The sequence below is a fragment of the Echiichthys vipera genome, assembly GCF_963691815.1.
Source record: "Echiichthys vipera genome assembly, chromosome: 5".
NCBI classification, from domain to species: domain Eukaryota; kingdom Metazoa; phylum Chordata; class Actinopteri; order Perciformes; family Trachinidae; genus Echiichthys; species Echiichthys vipera.
The window spans coordinates 21,425,000-21,441,627 of NC_139830.1; the positions used below are offsets into that span (position 1 = coordinate 21,425,000).

The window sequence follows — 16,628 nt, forward strand, 5'->3', positions numbered from 1 at the left end:
TGCCAACAATTCCACTTGCAGAACTTCTTCAAGGCCTTATAATAAAACTAGTATAAAAGATCCATCGGTGTGAATATGCGCAACTCGCCTTAAAAGTCTTTATGGCATATACAACAGGGTCCAAAGTCCATGAAAGTTTTGCTGATAAGGGGAGCCAATAAAAGCAGCAGTGCAGCAGTGTAAACACATGTCTGCCTCGGCCCAAAGCGGGCCTTATTCAGTGGATTTACATAAGGCTCCCATCAGCCGGCCCACTCATTACCACGTTTTATATCCTCCTGCACTCAGAAAGCATCATGACAAAGTAACTCCATCCTCCCCTTCAACAGGGAAGTGAAGCAGCTTCACGGAGCAGGTGTCAGCCGCCGCAAACTCCCCACAAAACTGGAGTAGAGAGGAAGAAAGGAACTTTAAAAAACAAACTTTATTAAATCCCTCCATATCCTTCCTTTTCCCCTCTGCTGCAGTGCGCACATAGCAGGCCTATGTTGTGTCTTTAATGTTCTCTAAAATGGTATCCAAGCTGACATCCCTGCAGCAGGAGCTCCTCAGCGCCCTGTTGGACTCGGGAGTTACCAGAGATGTTCTGATCCAGGCCCTGGATGATATGGACCCCAGCCCGCCGGGCTTTGGAGTAAAACTGGAGAGCCTGCCAATGTCCCCCGCGCCTCCTCAGAGCGGCAAGATGAACGGGGCGGACGTCGATTCGAAGCCCGTCTTCCACACGCTCACCAACGGCCACAGCAAGGGCAAGCTGTCCGGGGACGAGGGCTCCGAGGACGGGGACGACTACGACACACCGCCGATCCTGAAGGAGCTCCAGTCGCTCAACACGGAGGAGGCCGCCGAACAGAGGGCGGAGGTGGATCGCATGTTGGCGTAAGTTTTTTCTACTTTTTCAGACTATCAAAAAAAGGAAATAGAAAGTTTAAAAACAAATACAATGAAGTACAATTTCGGTTTGAAGGGTGAAATTAGAGAGTGAAAATAAGCGTTAATACAGGGTTGTTTTGTTTATTGTAGCGCACTTCAAATGCTCTTATATTTGTTTGTTTTAAAGGTCAGACACTGAAGTAAACATTTCAATAAATCAACTTTTACCAATAGACATTTCTCTTCTTTGTTTACAATTTTAAAATAACCCGCTGCAAATTCTGGTTACTAATTATCCAAATGGATTATTATTTCTTTACCTTTGTAAAGTATCAGCTGAACTGAGATTTATTATTAACTATATACTCCACCTCTCAACGATACAGACGCACTAAGGGGGCGACATGAAGAGAAAGTGAATCTAAACAACTGAGAATTTAGGATTTAAAAAAATGATGAGGCTAAATATGATTATTAACACGTTTTGTAAATATGACAATACAGTAATTATAAAAATTATTACTATAACCACATAATAATAATAATAATAATAATAATAATAATTATTATTATTATTATAATGATAATAATAATAATAATAATAATAATAGTCACATTTGGGCTATGTTCTTAAAATGAAACAGTTTTATTTTTTTCCATGTACTCATGTGTCAGTAAACGCATCATGTCCGACCACTTGATTCACTGTAAAACTAATATTTGAGGCTCTATCTTGGACCGGAAGAATATCAAAACTAACCCACGTGTAGTTAAGTTATTATTAATTTTATTCTATAAATCATCAACTGAAAGATACACAGTGGCGTGTGATTAGAGTGAATGGAGATCTGGTTATTCATTGTCAAAAGTTATAAACTAACATCTCCCACTTAACCCGCAGACTTATGTAGGCCTCCACATTCTCCAAAACAAACAGACGTGTGTAGAAATGACCAATGTCAGTATGTCTGGGCCTGCTAATCTCCGACTGTAAGGCTCCGCTTTACCACCGGCTACTTTTTATTACACGTTCATATTCCTGCAGACATTTGACGTGTGGATAATGCTAAGGGCTAATTCTACAGGTAAGAACATGTTTTTAATGCTGAAGTTAAATCTGGAGTAAAAATTCACATGGATACAAGTAAATGTATTTTTTATCTAAATGAAACAAAACGATGTATCTATTTTTTAAACTGCATTTCGCCTTTATTTGAGATTAATAACAAAAAACCCTCCTATTTTAAGTACAAGTATGACCAGTAATCCTGACCTCAAATTAGACTTTGATTACCAATTCAAGAATATCTGATCTCAGTGTAAATAAAAAAAAAGTAGAGATATGCACGTTTTGTCAGCCTTTCTGAAGGCTTTTGTGGTATTTTGGGGTATTTTTCAATTACATTTGTATTGTCAATGCTTGCTTTAAATTTACACAAACCTAATCCAACTGTTTTCAGGTGGAAATCACGCGTTTAGGTGACACATACTAAGTCCAAGTTTCTCAACCTGCCTGAATCCACTTGAACTAACCTTTGAAAATATTTACAGCCTATTGAACAGGGTACAATGATAAAAGGCTCGTCAGTGAGGGGACTTGTTACCCTTTACACTTGAGGCCTTGCAAAACAGTGAAACCAAAGGAAATGAACAAGTTCATGTGTGTTTGACCAGAGTTTGTAGATTTTGTTAAAGTAAAAAAAACTTTTATTACCAACAAAACTACAAAACTCCTCCCTTATATTTGTCATATTTACATTCATTTTTTAGCAGACTAAAATAAAATATTTTCAGCTATAAAATGTAATTAAAAGTGGTCTTTAATATTTTGAAAGCTACACAGTACAGCAGTGAAATGAGTGTTTTCTGCTCCTGTGTTTTATCTGAACCCAGAGAGGATCCATGGCGTGCGGCCCGCATGATCAAAGGTTACATGCAGCAGCACAACATCCCCCAACGGGAGGTGGTGGACGTCACGGGGCTGAACCAGTCTCACCTCTCCCAGCATCTCAACAAAGGCACGCCCATGAAAACACAGAAGCGAGCGGCCCTCTACACCTGGTATGTCAGGAAACAGCGGGAAATTCTCAGACGTAAGTTAATATTTGAGTTTCTCACAGCTTGGCCTCGACCTGTTATGTTGTTGGCAGCGCTGCGCTTTATTTGGCTTTCAGACCTGTAGGGATATCAACCTGTTGTGTTGATTGAATCAGTATTACTGAATACCTCCTCCTGTTTTGTTTTGCAGAGTTCAACCAGGCAGTGCAAGGCTCTGGCAGTAACATGACAGACAAAGCCAATCAGGACCCAGTGTTTTTTTTCCCAGAGTTCAACCCGTCTGGTCAGGGCATGGGTCAGCCTGGTGAAGAGGTCGGCAGCGAACCCTCCTGCAAGAAAATGAGACGTAACCGTTTCAAATGGGGGCCTGCGTCACAGCAAATCCTGTACCAGGCCTATGAACGGCAGAAAAACCCCAGCAAGGAGGAGAGGGAAGCATTGGTAGAAGAATGCAACAGGTAGATGCACATGACTTCTTTCTCTACCTTCTTAAATGTTACCTAAACAACAGAAACCACAAATTTTTCACCTTGCTGATTTGTTTCCTGCAGAGCCGAGTGTCTTCAGAGAGGCGTCTCCCCCTCCAAAGCTCAGGGCCTCGGCTCTAACCTGGTCACAGAGGTGCGAGTCTATAACTGGTTTGCCAACCGACGTAAAGAGGAAGCCTTCAGGCAGAAGTTGGCCATGGATTCCATCAGTGTACCACCCCACGGCATGAGCTCTCTGCTGTCACACAGCTCGCCGCATCATCCCCAGAGCGTCTCACCTCCCAGTAAGATGCCAGGTGGCGTTTCTTTGCATGCAGTTCAGCATCACAGAGAGCAGACAGCATGTGTCATGATGACAGATTTATTAGCGTTGCACTATGACATTAGCAGCCAGTTTCAAAAGAAAAGTCGGAAAGTTGATACAGCACAACCAAAGATTCTTCGTCATTGTCCAAACCTGATGCTTATGTTAACTCCAATACATTCCAAGACCTGTAAACAGACTTTCATGTGTAAAATCGATGGAGGTCCCCTTTAAATTCCACATGACTAGGGGGAGTATGCATGAAAACATATGCTAACATGAGTTCTTGGAGAAAACTGACAACGTTTACGGCTACATTTGAGATACTAGTGCAAACGAGTGCATGATTTAGTTTTCTTGTGTGTGAAAATGCTTTAAGAAAAGGTTAAAAGCACAGCTGATGTGATCAGAGAAGCAGAGAAAGAGGGGACAAGTGATCAATGAGCATGAGTGAGTGAGCTGAGCAAATGCCATTGTTATTCTGATCTTTGAAAACACACTGAGAACAATCCACATTGTACCTGCAATCTCCACTCCAAAGTCAGCATGGAGAAGCATGACACAAAGGGCAGCAATCCTGTGACAGGCCAGGGTCAGGCCTGGGGCAGGGAGGGGGGACAGAAACATCCAGATTACCTCGACATAACGCCGTCATTTCCGCATTTCCTCCTCCCATGCAGGTTGCTAATGACTCTGCTCAGAGAGTCTTCGTAACAAGGAAATGCTGTGCATTAGTGCTCTGACCATTTCACCCTGACCTGATGTTTGCATTTGGAGTAATTAGTATTGACTGAGTCTACCTGGTGTATACGACATAAAAAACAAAGCTGATAGGCCTCACAGAGCATTATACCCCATGCCATCACTCACCCTCCATAAAACTGTGATTTGAGAGTCTCACTCCGAGCCCATTGTTGTCCTCCCGTGTTCGAACACGAGGCGAGCTTTGAAGGGAAAACAAACTGTTTGCCTTGGCCTGCTCTTTTACCTTTGGTGATTGTCTGTTTGCTTGAGGTTTTTTTTGTTGTTGCTCAGAACACCTGACCAGGCATTGACCTCAGGTTGCCAAGCCTGAGGGGTCAGTGATAAGGATGCAGAAGGGAAGGGTCGGTGCATGGTGGAAAACACTCCCCCCAAAAAAAATCCTCAGCTGGCTGCTTACAAGGTGTCCTGCTGGCATCCTGCCGACAGCATCAGCTGTTTTTCAGTGTCAGCCCCTGGCCTGACAATAATATCCCAGTGGGGTGTTTCATTGCGTTGCTAGGGCACGGCCTGTATTATGCATGCTTAATGGACAATTAAAATCCTTTGCTACTACATCTCCCAGGCCTTTGATAAGGGGCTCCTCTGACTTCTCCTCTCTATACTCTCCCTCAGCAGGACGTCCTATTGTCTGTGGTGTATTAGAAGACTGCAGTGACTGTAACCTAGGTTCATTTATCTCTGCTGGGCCTTGAGGAGGACTGATTTTAAAGCCTCCCCCCTCATCTTTATGGGCATGGGTATAGTTGCTGAGGCTGGGTGCAGACTTGGATCAGCAGGAGCTGTCCACTGGGGTATTGGCTCTTTTCTGGCCAGACAGGACTGATGACCCCTTTTTCGCCTGCAGAGAAAGCTAGTCACCCCCCTCCTTCAACCGCCGCCACAACTTCAGTCATACAAGAGAGGTCACTGGTGGGTCAGATCAAAGAAACTCCTCTTACTTTGGGAGTTTTTATTGATTCGGTTTCAGTTCGTTGATCAGTCGGTCACAACTGGATAGACAATCAAATAGTGTGACGTGCAGTTTTGGTGGTGACCTTTTATACTTTCAGAAATGAAACCGATCTCAGGCAGATTACATAGTTTGTCGTATGTATGCGCGTACCTTTGTTTTCCTATGCAATATTTACCCACTGTTCATCCGCTAATAATGTTTACTGAGCTCAAATATCAAGTAGTAGTAGTTTTCTTTGAATAGTATTAATCTCTGCCCAAACTTGGAGCCCAGGGGCTGTCGGTCTAACGACAATTACGGGTAACAGATAACGGATATCCGGGTCGAGGCTTCCTCTTACGTGCGCTTATTAGCAACTTAAGATGTGAGAATGGAGTTGGACTTGAGAGACTCTGTAAACAGACATCTGCATACAAATGTAGATAGAAACGTAAAAAAATCTGATGACAATCTTGATTGTTGTTTGACGATAGCCAATGGCTCAGAGATTGAGATTTTGATATCAAAAATCTTGCCCGATTCAGAATTCATATGCCGGTGTATGTTTCTTGAGATCAAGCTCCACTAACAAGTTAGCTGATGTCATAAATATGTTGACCCTAAAATGTTTTCTAATACAAAAATAATCCAAAAAAAATGCTTTCTTGAGTATTTCCAAATGTGAACTAATCCTTGAATTTATTTATTTTTATTTGACAACAAAGACGTTTGATTATCTTACAAAATACAATGCGCTGTTAGGAATTAAACAACTGCTTCAAAGCCATTTCGCTTTATAAAAGTCGATGTCTGGTTTGGGACCCCGTGTCAATTTTCAGATGTCTATGACTTGTTAGTTGTTCATCTAAACTTCTTTACAATTGAGGTCCAAAGAGATAAAACTCTCCAATATTTCACATAAACCCCATATTATAGAAAATTAATTAACACTTTTAATACAGTTACTTTATTTGTTCTTCTTTCCTGCCTCATTAATCATCTCACAACCCCTCAGATTTATCTTTTGATGCTTTGGAAGGGGCCGACCCCTACATTGAGAACCACAGCATTAAACTGTATATAAAGTAGTTAAAACTAGTTACAACAGTAAGATGCTGCTTACACATCGGTACATCAATCTCATTATATAATACATAATTATACTCTGTTTTTCTGCTTAGGAAATTATTCTACTTTGGATATTTTTAAGTACATTTTACTAATACTTCTGTACTTTAACTTATGTAGGAGTTTTTCTTTTCTTTTTCTTTTTCTTCCACCACTGGTAATTTAGCAGATGAAGTCACCGTAAAATTGAATCATTGCCATGTAAGCGGAGCTGCGTGGTTCTGCACATTATAAAACAAGCAGAGTCAGAAGTTCCTGATCAGACACAGTAGTAGGAGGGTTATCCGTGGGTTGTGTTGCTTTATTTCACCTCAGGCTAGTTTTAAACAAGACACACACACACACACACACACACACACACACACACACACACACACACACACACACACACACACACACACACACACACACACACACACACACACACACACACACACACACACACACACACACACACAGAGAAAAGGATGGCCTAGCTCTGCACTTTCCACTGCTCTGTGATTCCCAGAGAGCCACAAAAAGAGACTGGATACGTCCTGCAGAGACCCAGGAGGTCTGTCATATGCGGTGGCACTACAATGACCACTGCCTGGGGTTGAGGAGGCAGGCTTTGATATTACATGGGTCACACAGGGAGCTAGAGCCATTTAAACCTGAGGAAGATCCTTGCTACCACTCCCCCTCTGAAGTTCTCGTCCTCCCCCCTGCTCTTATAAAGGATGCCTCAGTTTTTCATGGATTTCCACTTCTTGCCAGAGCAAATCTTTAGTTTTCAACAATCTCCAAATAAAAGTATCTTAGTGACTTTAAGCGTCTCTGTAGAAAACCTGCTTTCTAGAAACCCTGAGTCTCTCCGTTGAAATCGTGGAAGCCCTCCATACTCCCCTGCAGCTAAAATTACTGACGTACCCAAAGAAACAAAACTGGCCCGAATAGCATCCTTTTCTCCCCCTGACACTTAAAGAGGTCCCTCAGCACCGAGATAACTGCCTTTTTATGAGTCTTCCTCTATTGTGTGGCAATGGGGGTCATGAGTCCAATAGAGTGCTTTATTGTTCTGCGGGAGTGTTTACAAGGCACGGTGGAGTGTTGTGGTGTAGCTACTATGTTGCAGAAGACAATATGAAGTCTGTGGGCTGAACAAAATGGAGGACAGGTACTTTAGAGGATGAAATATGGTGCTGTGGCTTCAGACATCTTGGTATCACTATTTAAAGTGGGTGTAGTTAAAGGAATAATTGTGGAAAATATACTTGTTTGCTTTCGTGCATAGAGTAGAAGATTGATATCACTCTCATATTTGTCTGTTAAATGTAAAGAAGCCTAAAGACAGTTAGCCTAGCTTTGCAAAAAGGCAGGGGGCTGTCTTTTTTTTTTTAATTAAGCATAGAAATGCACACAGCCCGTATTCAGAAACGGTTATGGTGCCGTTACAGTCGTCCCCCGGCTACAATGATAGTGTAGACCAGGCATCTCCAATCTGCTTCTGGATGTTTTAGGTTTCTTCCTGCTTCAGCTGCTTGATAATGACACAGAGCATGAGACTCAGGTATGTTTCAGCAGGGAGAAACCAAAAACATGCAGGGCAGCGGCCCTCCAGGAGCAGGATTGGAGATGCTTGGTGTAGAAGCAGAACTGGAAACACTGACCAATCAGAGCAGAGTGGGCTTTTCCAGGATGGGGGCTTAAAGAGACAGACACTAAAACAGAGCGTTTCAGACAGAGGGTGAATACAAGACTATTCAGACATAGTATGGGATAATAATGTGTTTTTCAACATTAAAGCATTTTAACTTGTTCTAGTAGAGATCAAAAAACAAGTATGAACCTGAAAATTCTCATTCCCATTTACAGGTTGGTATGATATTAAGTTAATAAGTTATGCACAGCAATCTGTGTGTAGCTTACAAAATATGATGTTGTATTTAATGTTGTGAAACGGTGACGGTTAAGATTAGGCAGCAAATGGTTTGGTTAACATTAGAGAAAAGGTCATTCTGACCCTCCACCCTACATTTTAGCGCTTTTATACTACATCAACAAGTTGTCATTTAACAACTCAAAAAAAGATGAATTTGCAGGATTTCAGGATAACGATGCCTATTTGTTCTCTCTGACACCTAAAGTCAACTCTCAGATCGGCAAACATATCCTGTTCCCATTTCCAGCAGCGACAAGAAATCAATGTCCTCCTCATTGGTCACATTTAGTGTCAGCGCCTCTCCCTCCCTTTTATCTCAAAATGGCTGTATATCAATGCCTCCTGTCATCTCTGGCGGACTTCGACAGGACGTTTGGGCTGTCACACCTGGGTCAGGGACGGAGAGCTGGGGGAAGATGGGAGATCTTAGTGCAAACAGAGTCTGTCTCTACACTGTCACTAAGGGAGGGACGCTCTCTGTGTCTGTGTGAGGCTGAGACCACAGGATAAGAATGTGTTTGACATTGCTTGTAATTGTGTAATGTTTACTCTGTTAGTATCAGAGGGGGCCCGCATCAGCAAACAGGCATTTGATTGTCGGTTGTGGTAGGGTGAAGCATTCCTTTGGGCCTCCGGTGAGAGACAACAAGAAGTCTAGACACGGGATTACGCGATGGCACTAAAAGAAGAGTTTCATTTTCATTGCAGCTTCACTGTTAATATGTGACAATAGTACAATTACATTGAATCAAGCCCTGCTCTTTTTTTGGAATTTTAAGGCCTTTTTTTATACGTGCGACATTATACTTTTGAGTGTGTTAGTTTCTAATCATTTCTAGTCACTTTCAAGATTACTCTTTTTACATTAAAAAAAACACATGATAAGCTTACAAAATGCATTTCTCAAATTGTTTTATCTAGGCCAAAAGAGATACATTCAAAGATTAAAGCAGTTTATGTAACGGAACTTTTTTTTTCTTCTGTCCTACCGCAATAGTCATCTCCCCCTCACATTTATCTTGTGACCCTTTGGAGGGAGTCTGACCCCTAGGTTGGGAATCAATGGGTCAAACAACAAAAAATAGTTACAACTATAAAATTCTCCTAACACACCAATGCATCCGTATCACCAATCTGACAATGTAATATTTAATGAAATAACACTCACAGGGGCCATTTATCAGCAGAATGACTGCTTTTATTTCTACTTTAAGTACATTTAGATGATTTTACTGTTGAAACACACTGATGTAGGAATTACAAACATCATCAGTAGCATTTGTGTGCTGATCAGAGAGTCTGATGGGAGTTCTGCTGCTGTGCGTGAGTGAACGAAGCGAATGGCCTTGGCTGAGCTACGCAGATAGCAGCACTGTAGGGTCACTGTGTTTGTTTGCTCTGTCCTCCCCTGTCTGTGTCAAAGAGCAAGTTGATTGGAGTGACAGCAGCGTTTCTCAGAACAATATGAGGCTGTGGCTACTATCGCTCTGCCCTACATAACTGTTATAGTTGTAGGACACAACAAGTGAAACTAACTCTCTCTCTCTCTCTCTCTCTCTCTCTCTCTCTCTCTCTCTCTCTCTTAGTGCGTTACAGCCAAGGCCCTGGTGAGGTCACCTCTTCCACAACCATCAGTCACCATAGTAGCAACGGGATGGCGACCAGCCAGTCGGTGCTCCAGCAGGTGTCTCCAGGAGGATTGGACCACAGCCACAGCCACAGCCACAGTCTGCTGTCACCTGATGCCAAGATGGTGAGTGAACACACCTGGGCCCTCATGGCCTCAGATTAGATAAGACCTGGCCTGCGTTTAGCATAAACGCACAAAGCAGGTTCCTAAACCTCCTCTCCCATGGACCCACGGGCGAGATCTAACAATTAGCACATTGTGCTGCTCTGTTTGGAAGGTGGAGCCGGGGTGGCAGGCCATGGCTGGACTAGCACACAGCCTTCACCAAAGTGCACCAGGCATGTTCATCGCTCAGCCAATAAACCTGACAAAGAAACATTCTGTTCTTATTGATTAAATGACTCGCAAAGAGGAGCCACAGGTGGAGCGCTGCTTGTTCTGCCAGAGAAATGACGCCAACATTTGATTATACCTGATGTTTTTTTTATCTACTTCAGAGTTTCTCCCTTCTGCCCTAGTCCAATATTTGATCAGTGACAAGGAAACCTGTGTATGGACCCATAGCGTTTGAGAAGTGGTGCAACAATACTTTTGACATAATGATTTGTGATTTACAGTCAAAATGAAATTATTTTCTTTGGGCTAAAATTAAAAATTAAATTTCCACACAACACAAAATCAAACAATCTAAACAACTTACATGGTTCAGGGTCACATAAAGTATAAAGTCATGTAACTGAAATATTAAACTGTTCACTAACTTCCCTGTCAGATCAAAATACTTCTGCCTTTCAGAGAGGCATTATGTGAAATTACCACAGCGAGGGCAGGCGGTGTAGTGTGCAGCAGGTCCGAACTGACAGTTTCTTATCTGCAGATGTGTGTGTTTGGCCGGTCTGTCCTCTGTGGGCAGCTGGCAGTAGTCAAAAAGTCACAGCCCCACTGAGAGGGAGGACCCAGGTCCAGATAGCCATTACTGTAAGTGCATAGATGTTTGTTTTTGAATATGCACGTAGGCACTCGTATGAGCCAACACGCAGGTACGAACACGGTCAATGTGCTATACAAACTCATTCACAGTCTTCCAGCTGACATTTTAAGTCTGATTTTTTCTTCTTCTTCACCTTTTGTTTCTTATCAGTATTTGCCATGTGCTGTGTGTGAGTGGAGTTACACAAGTGCAGTGTTATACAAAAGAATCTGAACTAAGTCAACATTTATGTCTGTCGTTTGTTTAGCAGCCAACATCTGTTTCACTTTGAAAATACATTAATGTGAATTTACATAGCAGACGCTCAAAAAGCTCTCAGAACTTTGAGTGAGTGAGTAGTACTGTCATTTTATTGATTTCCTTTATCTTTCCCCCAGATTTCCGGTTCAGGTGGAGGACTTCCTCCAGTCAGCACACTGACCAACATCCACAGTTCCCATCACAGCCATCAGCAGACACAGAACCTCATCATGCCTCTATCTGGAGTCATGGCCATAGCACAGAGTGAGTCATCCGTCCCTCCAGAAAATTAGTTGAATTTATTTCATCGTGGTACGGTTTGACTGACGTTTCGCTGTGTCTCCCTAGGTTTAAACACGTCGCAATCTCAATCGGTGCCAGTGATCAACAGCGTGGCGGGCAGCCTTGCGGCGTTGCAGCCGGTGCAGTTTTCCCAGCAGCTTCACAGCCCCCACCAACAGAGCCTGATGCAGCAGTCTCCCAGCCACATGAGCCAGCAGCCGTTCATGGCTACTGTCACACACTCGCACAGTCAGTAACACTCAGTTCTCTTCTTGTTCTTCATTGTATACAAGCCCCGGATGTATTTTGTTCCTAACCTTTTTGGTTCGGAGTCACATCAATTTTTTGCACAAACTGAACCTCCATCATTGCAGTCCTGTTTTATAGTTTTGGTTATTAAGGTTCAATGTATTCTCGTCAACAGGTTCGTATTATAACTCACGAAATATGACGTTCTATTTAACGCTATGAAATGGCAACTGGTACAGTGCGTGATCGCTTAGGGAACAAAACTACTTGGTTAGCATTGAACGCCAGTCCCCTGGGTGAAAGTCCTATGTTTTAGGACCCGTCCACCACCCCGACCCTCATCACAGCCCACAATTTTGGTTTCGCTGTGTGACATATTCTCTATTCAGTTATCAGTATTCTCAGGGATTGTCAGATACCCTTAATCCCACCACAGTGAAAGGAACACTACAATATCTGGAGAGTTGAGCTTGAAAGATCACCTCTGAAACACAAAGAGTCTTTCAATGCTTAAAGCAGAGAGTGAAAGGTTCACTCTCAAATACTCGATTTTAGATCTGATATTATCATGTGAGTAATATCTTCGAGAATTAAGCGAATTGCCCATGTTGCTCAACATAAACATTTTTTGTTTCATACGATATATGCTGTTTTTAAAATATTCATGTACACATGTGGAAATCTAACTGTCTATCTGTCTGACTTCCCTTTGCAGTGTACCCTCACAAGCAAGAGCCCCCGCAATATTCCCACCCGTCACGTTTCCCCTCGGCCATGGTGGTCACAGACGCCAACAGCATCAGCACCCTCAGCTCGATGTCCTCAAGCAAGACGGTCAGTACATGCAGTCACATCATATCACATCACATTTAGATGCATGTTCTCACCTCTGTCTGCCTGCCACTGTAGGTTTTAGATTGAAAAAGTCAAAGTAAAACTAATCAGTACGGGGGTATTTGCATGAGAATCAATATTTTTGTAATTAATACTCCCGTACTTGCATGAGAATCAGCACTAAATCTGAGATATTATCGTTTTTGTTGTTCTTTTTCTTACATTTTGCAACAGGTATTACTATCTTTTCATCTAATCTCTCTTTTGAAAAGTACGTTAACACTTTTGATTAGCTCACTCACGCCTCCTGACACTCAGAAATCACCCTCACCCTGTTTTGCCTGAAAGCAACATCACAATGGAGAGCACACACTGACAGCAGGAAGTACATCACGACAAGGAGAAGTGTGTGTTATGATTGTGTTTTGACTTGTGGTTTAATTCCTGTCACATTAGGATGCTCCTGTAAACAAGATGGTGCAACTCGGGGGTCTCTCCTGGGTAAATACAATTTTATCAGTTCAGTCAAGCAGTTTAAATGAGTGAAATCACCAAAAATCGACTTCCGTGCATCCTGTTTTTTTGGTGCTGTTTTTTTTTTTTTTTTTTTTGGGGGGGGGGGGGGGGGGGGGGGGGTGCTGATGATATTCAAATGCTTTTACGTCTCTCCAAACCAATAGGTGAGACAGATACAGTATATGTATGGTTTACTCCTCAGAATTCCTATTTCCTCTTAAACAGACATCTAATCAATCACCTGATCCCTCAGCCTGAACGCCTCTTGATTAATGCTGCCTCCTTTCACTTTCCTCTCCCTGGTGAGAGTTACCTCCGCGATCAGGAAATGAGCCCCCACGGTTAATCAAAGTTCTCAAGCCTTGTGTGCTGCTACTTTTTTCCATGCTACAGTGAGGCTGGAGATGAGATGGGCTAGGTGGGGGGTAATTACACCTCTTCCTCTTTCCTACTTCTCCCTCCTCTCGGTGATCGCTCTAGCCTGAAATGTTGTCCACGGTGCTTTCACACGCTCAATTTCCCACGCTGAAGCCAAGCACTTGTACCGCCGCGCTGCTACTGACAGACAGATGGGTTGATGGGGGGATAGCTCGGTGTATCCTCAGTGGAGGAAGGAAGAAGAAGAAGTCTCTCTGAGGCTGCAAAATATAGGCACATTTTGATCAGTGTGTTGCTCTTTCTCTGGGCACAGTTAGCTGCTTATTGATATACTTTTGCAACAAATACTGAAGATATGTTGTGATTAAAGCTGGTGAATTTCTCTAATCCTTTACTTGTGTAGAAATCAATGTAAGAATACTCAATATTTACATAAATGGATTTCTAAATTCTAAATCAGTTTGATATTTTAGTTTTTAATAGGAAAAAAATAGTGATCTCAATATTTCTACTACTAGTAATAAAAAATACAGACCTTATTATTGGTAACATACTCAAGAAATAATTTAATATTTCAAATACTATAGGAATTGTACAGATTGAGTGATATTTAATAGGCCATAAATGAAACAAAGACGATTAATGTAAACTAAAGATTGGAACTGCTTTTTAATAAGGAGTCTCAAGCCAAAATAAGTTGGAAACAACCGATTTGATCTTGAACAATGCATTGTAGGGCTGCAATTGAGGTTTATTTCTGTTAACCTCCAGATTTCTTCTCAGTTAAGTGTTCATTTAGTAACTGTTCTTCTTAAACAGTGTAAAATGCCCGAGGTGACATCATCAAAAGTCTTACTTTGTCTGGCCAACAGTCCAAAACCCAAAGCCATTCAATTTATTATAATGCAATTCCAAGAAAAGCAGCAAACTGGAACCGTCACATTTGCTCTTTTTTCTTGATTTAATTTCTGTGGATTAATCCACTGATCATTACAGCTATAATACATTGTATTTTACAAGCTCCTGTTTTTATTTTTGTAATTATTATGCCAAATAAATACTCATTAAATCTGTCAGAAATGTGTGAAAAGTACATCCCTCTGAAAATAAAAATACTAAAAGTAGAAGTACCACAAAATTGTACTTCAGCACATTACTTGAGTAAATGCACTGGTGGTTACCACTGGCATCGTCCCCCTGAGACATTTCACAACCCCATTTATTTAGAGAGCAATTAGGTAGAAGGCTCTCCCAGGTATTACCTTATCAGGACTTTATTTGGACGGGGCAGCCTTTTTCTCATGACACCACCAACATGCTCAGGCTTTATAACACTCACTGTTTACAGAGAACCCTCCATTATACCCAAGTCTGTTTCAAACTCACCTCTGCTCAGAGCCCGGCGTCTAATGACTCAAGTCTTAGCTGCGGGTCAGCTTTATCAGGTGAAGCTGTTTGCTGGCCGCAGGGTCACACCAGGGTCACCTGCCTCCACCCCTGGAGAGGCAGGCGAGAAATAACTTCCACAAACAATTTAAAAAAAACGAGCATTTCAATGGAAACAAGGCTTTTGAGAGTCAGGAGACGAGGGATGAGGAATGTATTTGGTCAGGTGTGGCACATGAAGGTGATATATTTACCAGTGGTGGAGGCAGTATTCAAATCATTCACTTATAGGTAAAAGCACTACATTATATAATCCCCATTACAAGTAAATGTCTTGTCAAAAGTCAAAAGGATCCTGTCAGTGTTTTATTATTGAATCAATTAAGCCACACTTTAATGTAGTAGTTGATTAAGGTTGAGTTCCACTCACTACAGAGTAGTAGTTTAACCTATAAAAAGTTATCATATTTAATAAACGTTTTATATGTGTTTATACTCTTACTTTGAAAAGTTACAAGTAACTATTGCTGTAAAATAAATGTAAAAAGTATACTATTTCTCTCTGAAAAGGCAGTGGAGTAGAAGTATAAAGTAAAACTCAGGGAAAGTATTAGTACCTCAAAGCTGTATTTAGTTACTTCCCACCACTGGTATTTACATAGGTTTCATTTATCACCTTCAGGAAGCCTTGATGCACATTATATGCACCTGTGTTACTGGACAGATTGTATTTATTGTCCTATGTAACGCAGACCTACTTTGTCTCACATTTCTCTCCTTCTCCTTTCAGTGTCCTCTCCAAGCTTGGTGAGAGCGTTTACCTGACTTCCTCGGCGCCCGGCAACGGGATCACATTTTTCCACCCTCTCACTGCTGTAACCATGACAACTCTTAATAACTGGCAACAGCGCGCTGGATGATGAGTCAGTCAACAAAACGAGAGGAGTGGCGACGACGGTGAGCCAGGCGGTGAAAATGAGAAATGGGGACAGAGTGGAGGGGGAAAAAAACTCACTGCACCTTAAAGTGAGGAGACTGGATTTCCCTCTGTCGCACACAAATGATCAACAAGGATGATTTTAACACAATCTTTGAAAACAGTATTTAGTTTTTTTATATGCCCCCTGTCATCCTCTTCTCTGACATTACAAAGGAACAAAACCAAGCACCCGAAAAAGCGCTCACGAACTGTTGTGGTATGGTCTTGAACGAAGGCTCTGGGACAACTTATATTTTACTGTGATTTAAGGTGGAAATACGAAGACACGCTGAAACTAACAGAGCTGGTTATCAGCCTCTGTGAAGGCTGACAGACTCCCAACAAGTTCCTGGATGCCTACACAGAACTGTGCGACAATCACAATAACCCCGTATTGATCTTGTGCATACATTTGACATTCTTACTGAGCTTTAAAGGAGTCTTCCATGTTATTCTTTTACACTCAGTTTAACTGTGCTAGCATTAGTGCAGGTGATGAATACAGAGGGATTCATCATTTTGAGTTGTTCAATGTGTATACTGTGATTGAAAAGACTTTGACAATCTTGAAAGGACTATGCAATGCGTCAATATATGTATGCAACGCTTTGTATAACTGGAACACAGAACTCCACACACTTGAGACTGGAAATGAATATGCACTATATCAGTGAA

General features: G+C 41.9%; 1 protein-coding gene across 1 annotated transcript; it reads left to right on the top strand.

Moving 5' to 3' along the window:
* Positions 1-499: 499 nt before the first annotated feature.
* On the top strand, positions 500-15,785 carry hnf1ba (HNF1 homeobox Ba; the record flags this gene model as incomplete). The annotated part of the gene is made up of 10 exons (XM_083914425.1): positions 500-879; positions 2,767-2,966; positions 3,122-3,389; positions 3,483-3,718; positions 10,055-10,221; positions 11,467-11,593; positions 11,678-11,860; positions 12,576-12,694; positions 13,151-13,195; positions 15,765-15,785. 10 exons carry the CDS (start codon positions 500-502, stop codon positions 15,783-15,785), a joined length of 1,746 nt encoding a protein of 581 aa, XP_083770551.1.
* Positions 15,786-16,628: the final 843 nt, after the last annotated feature.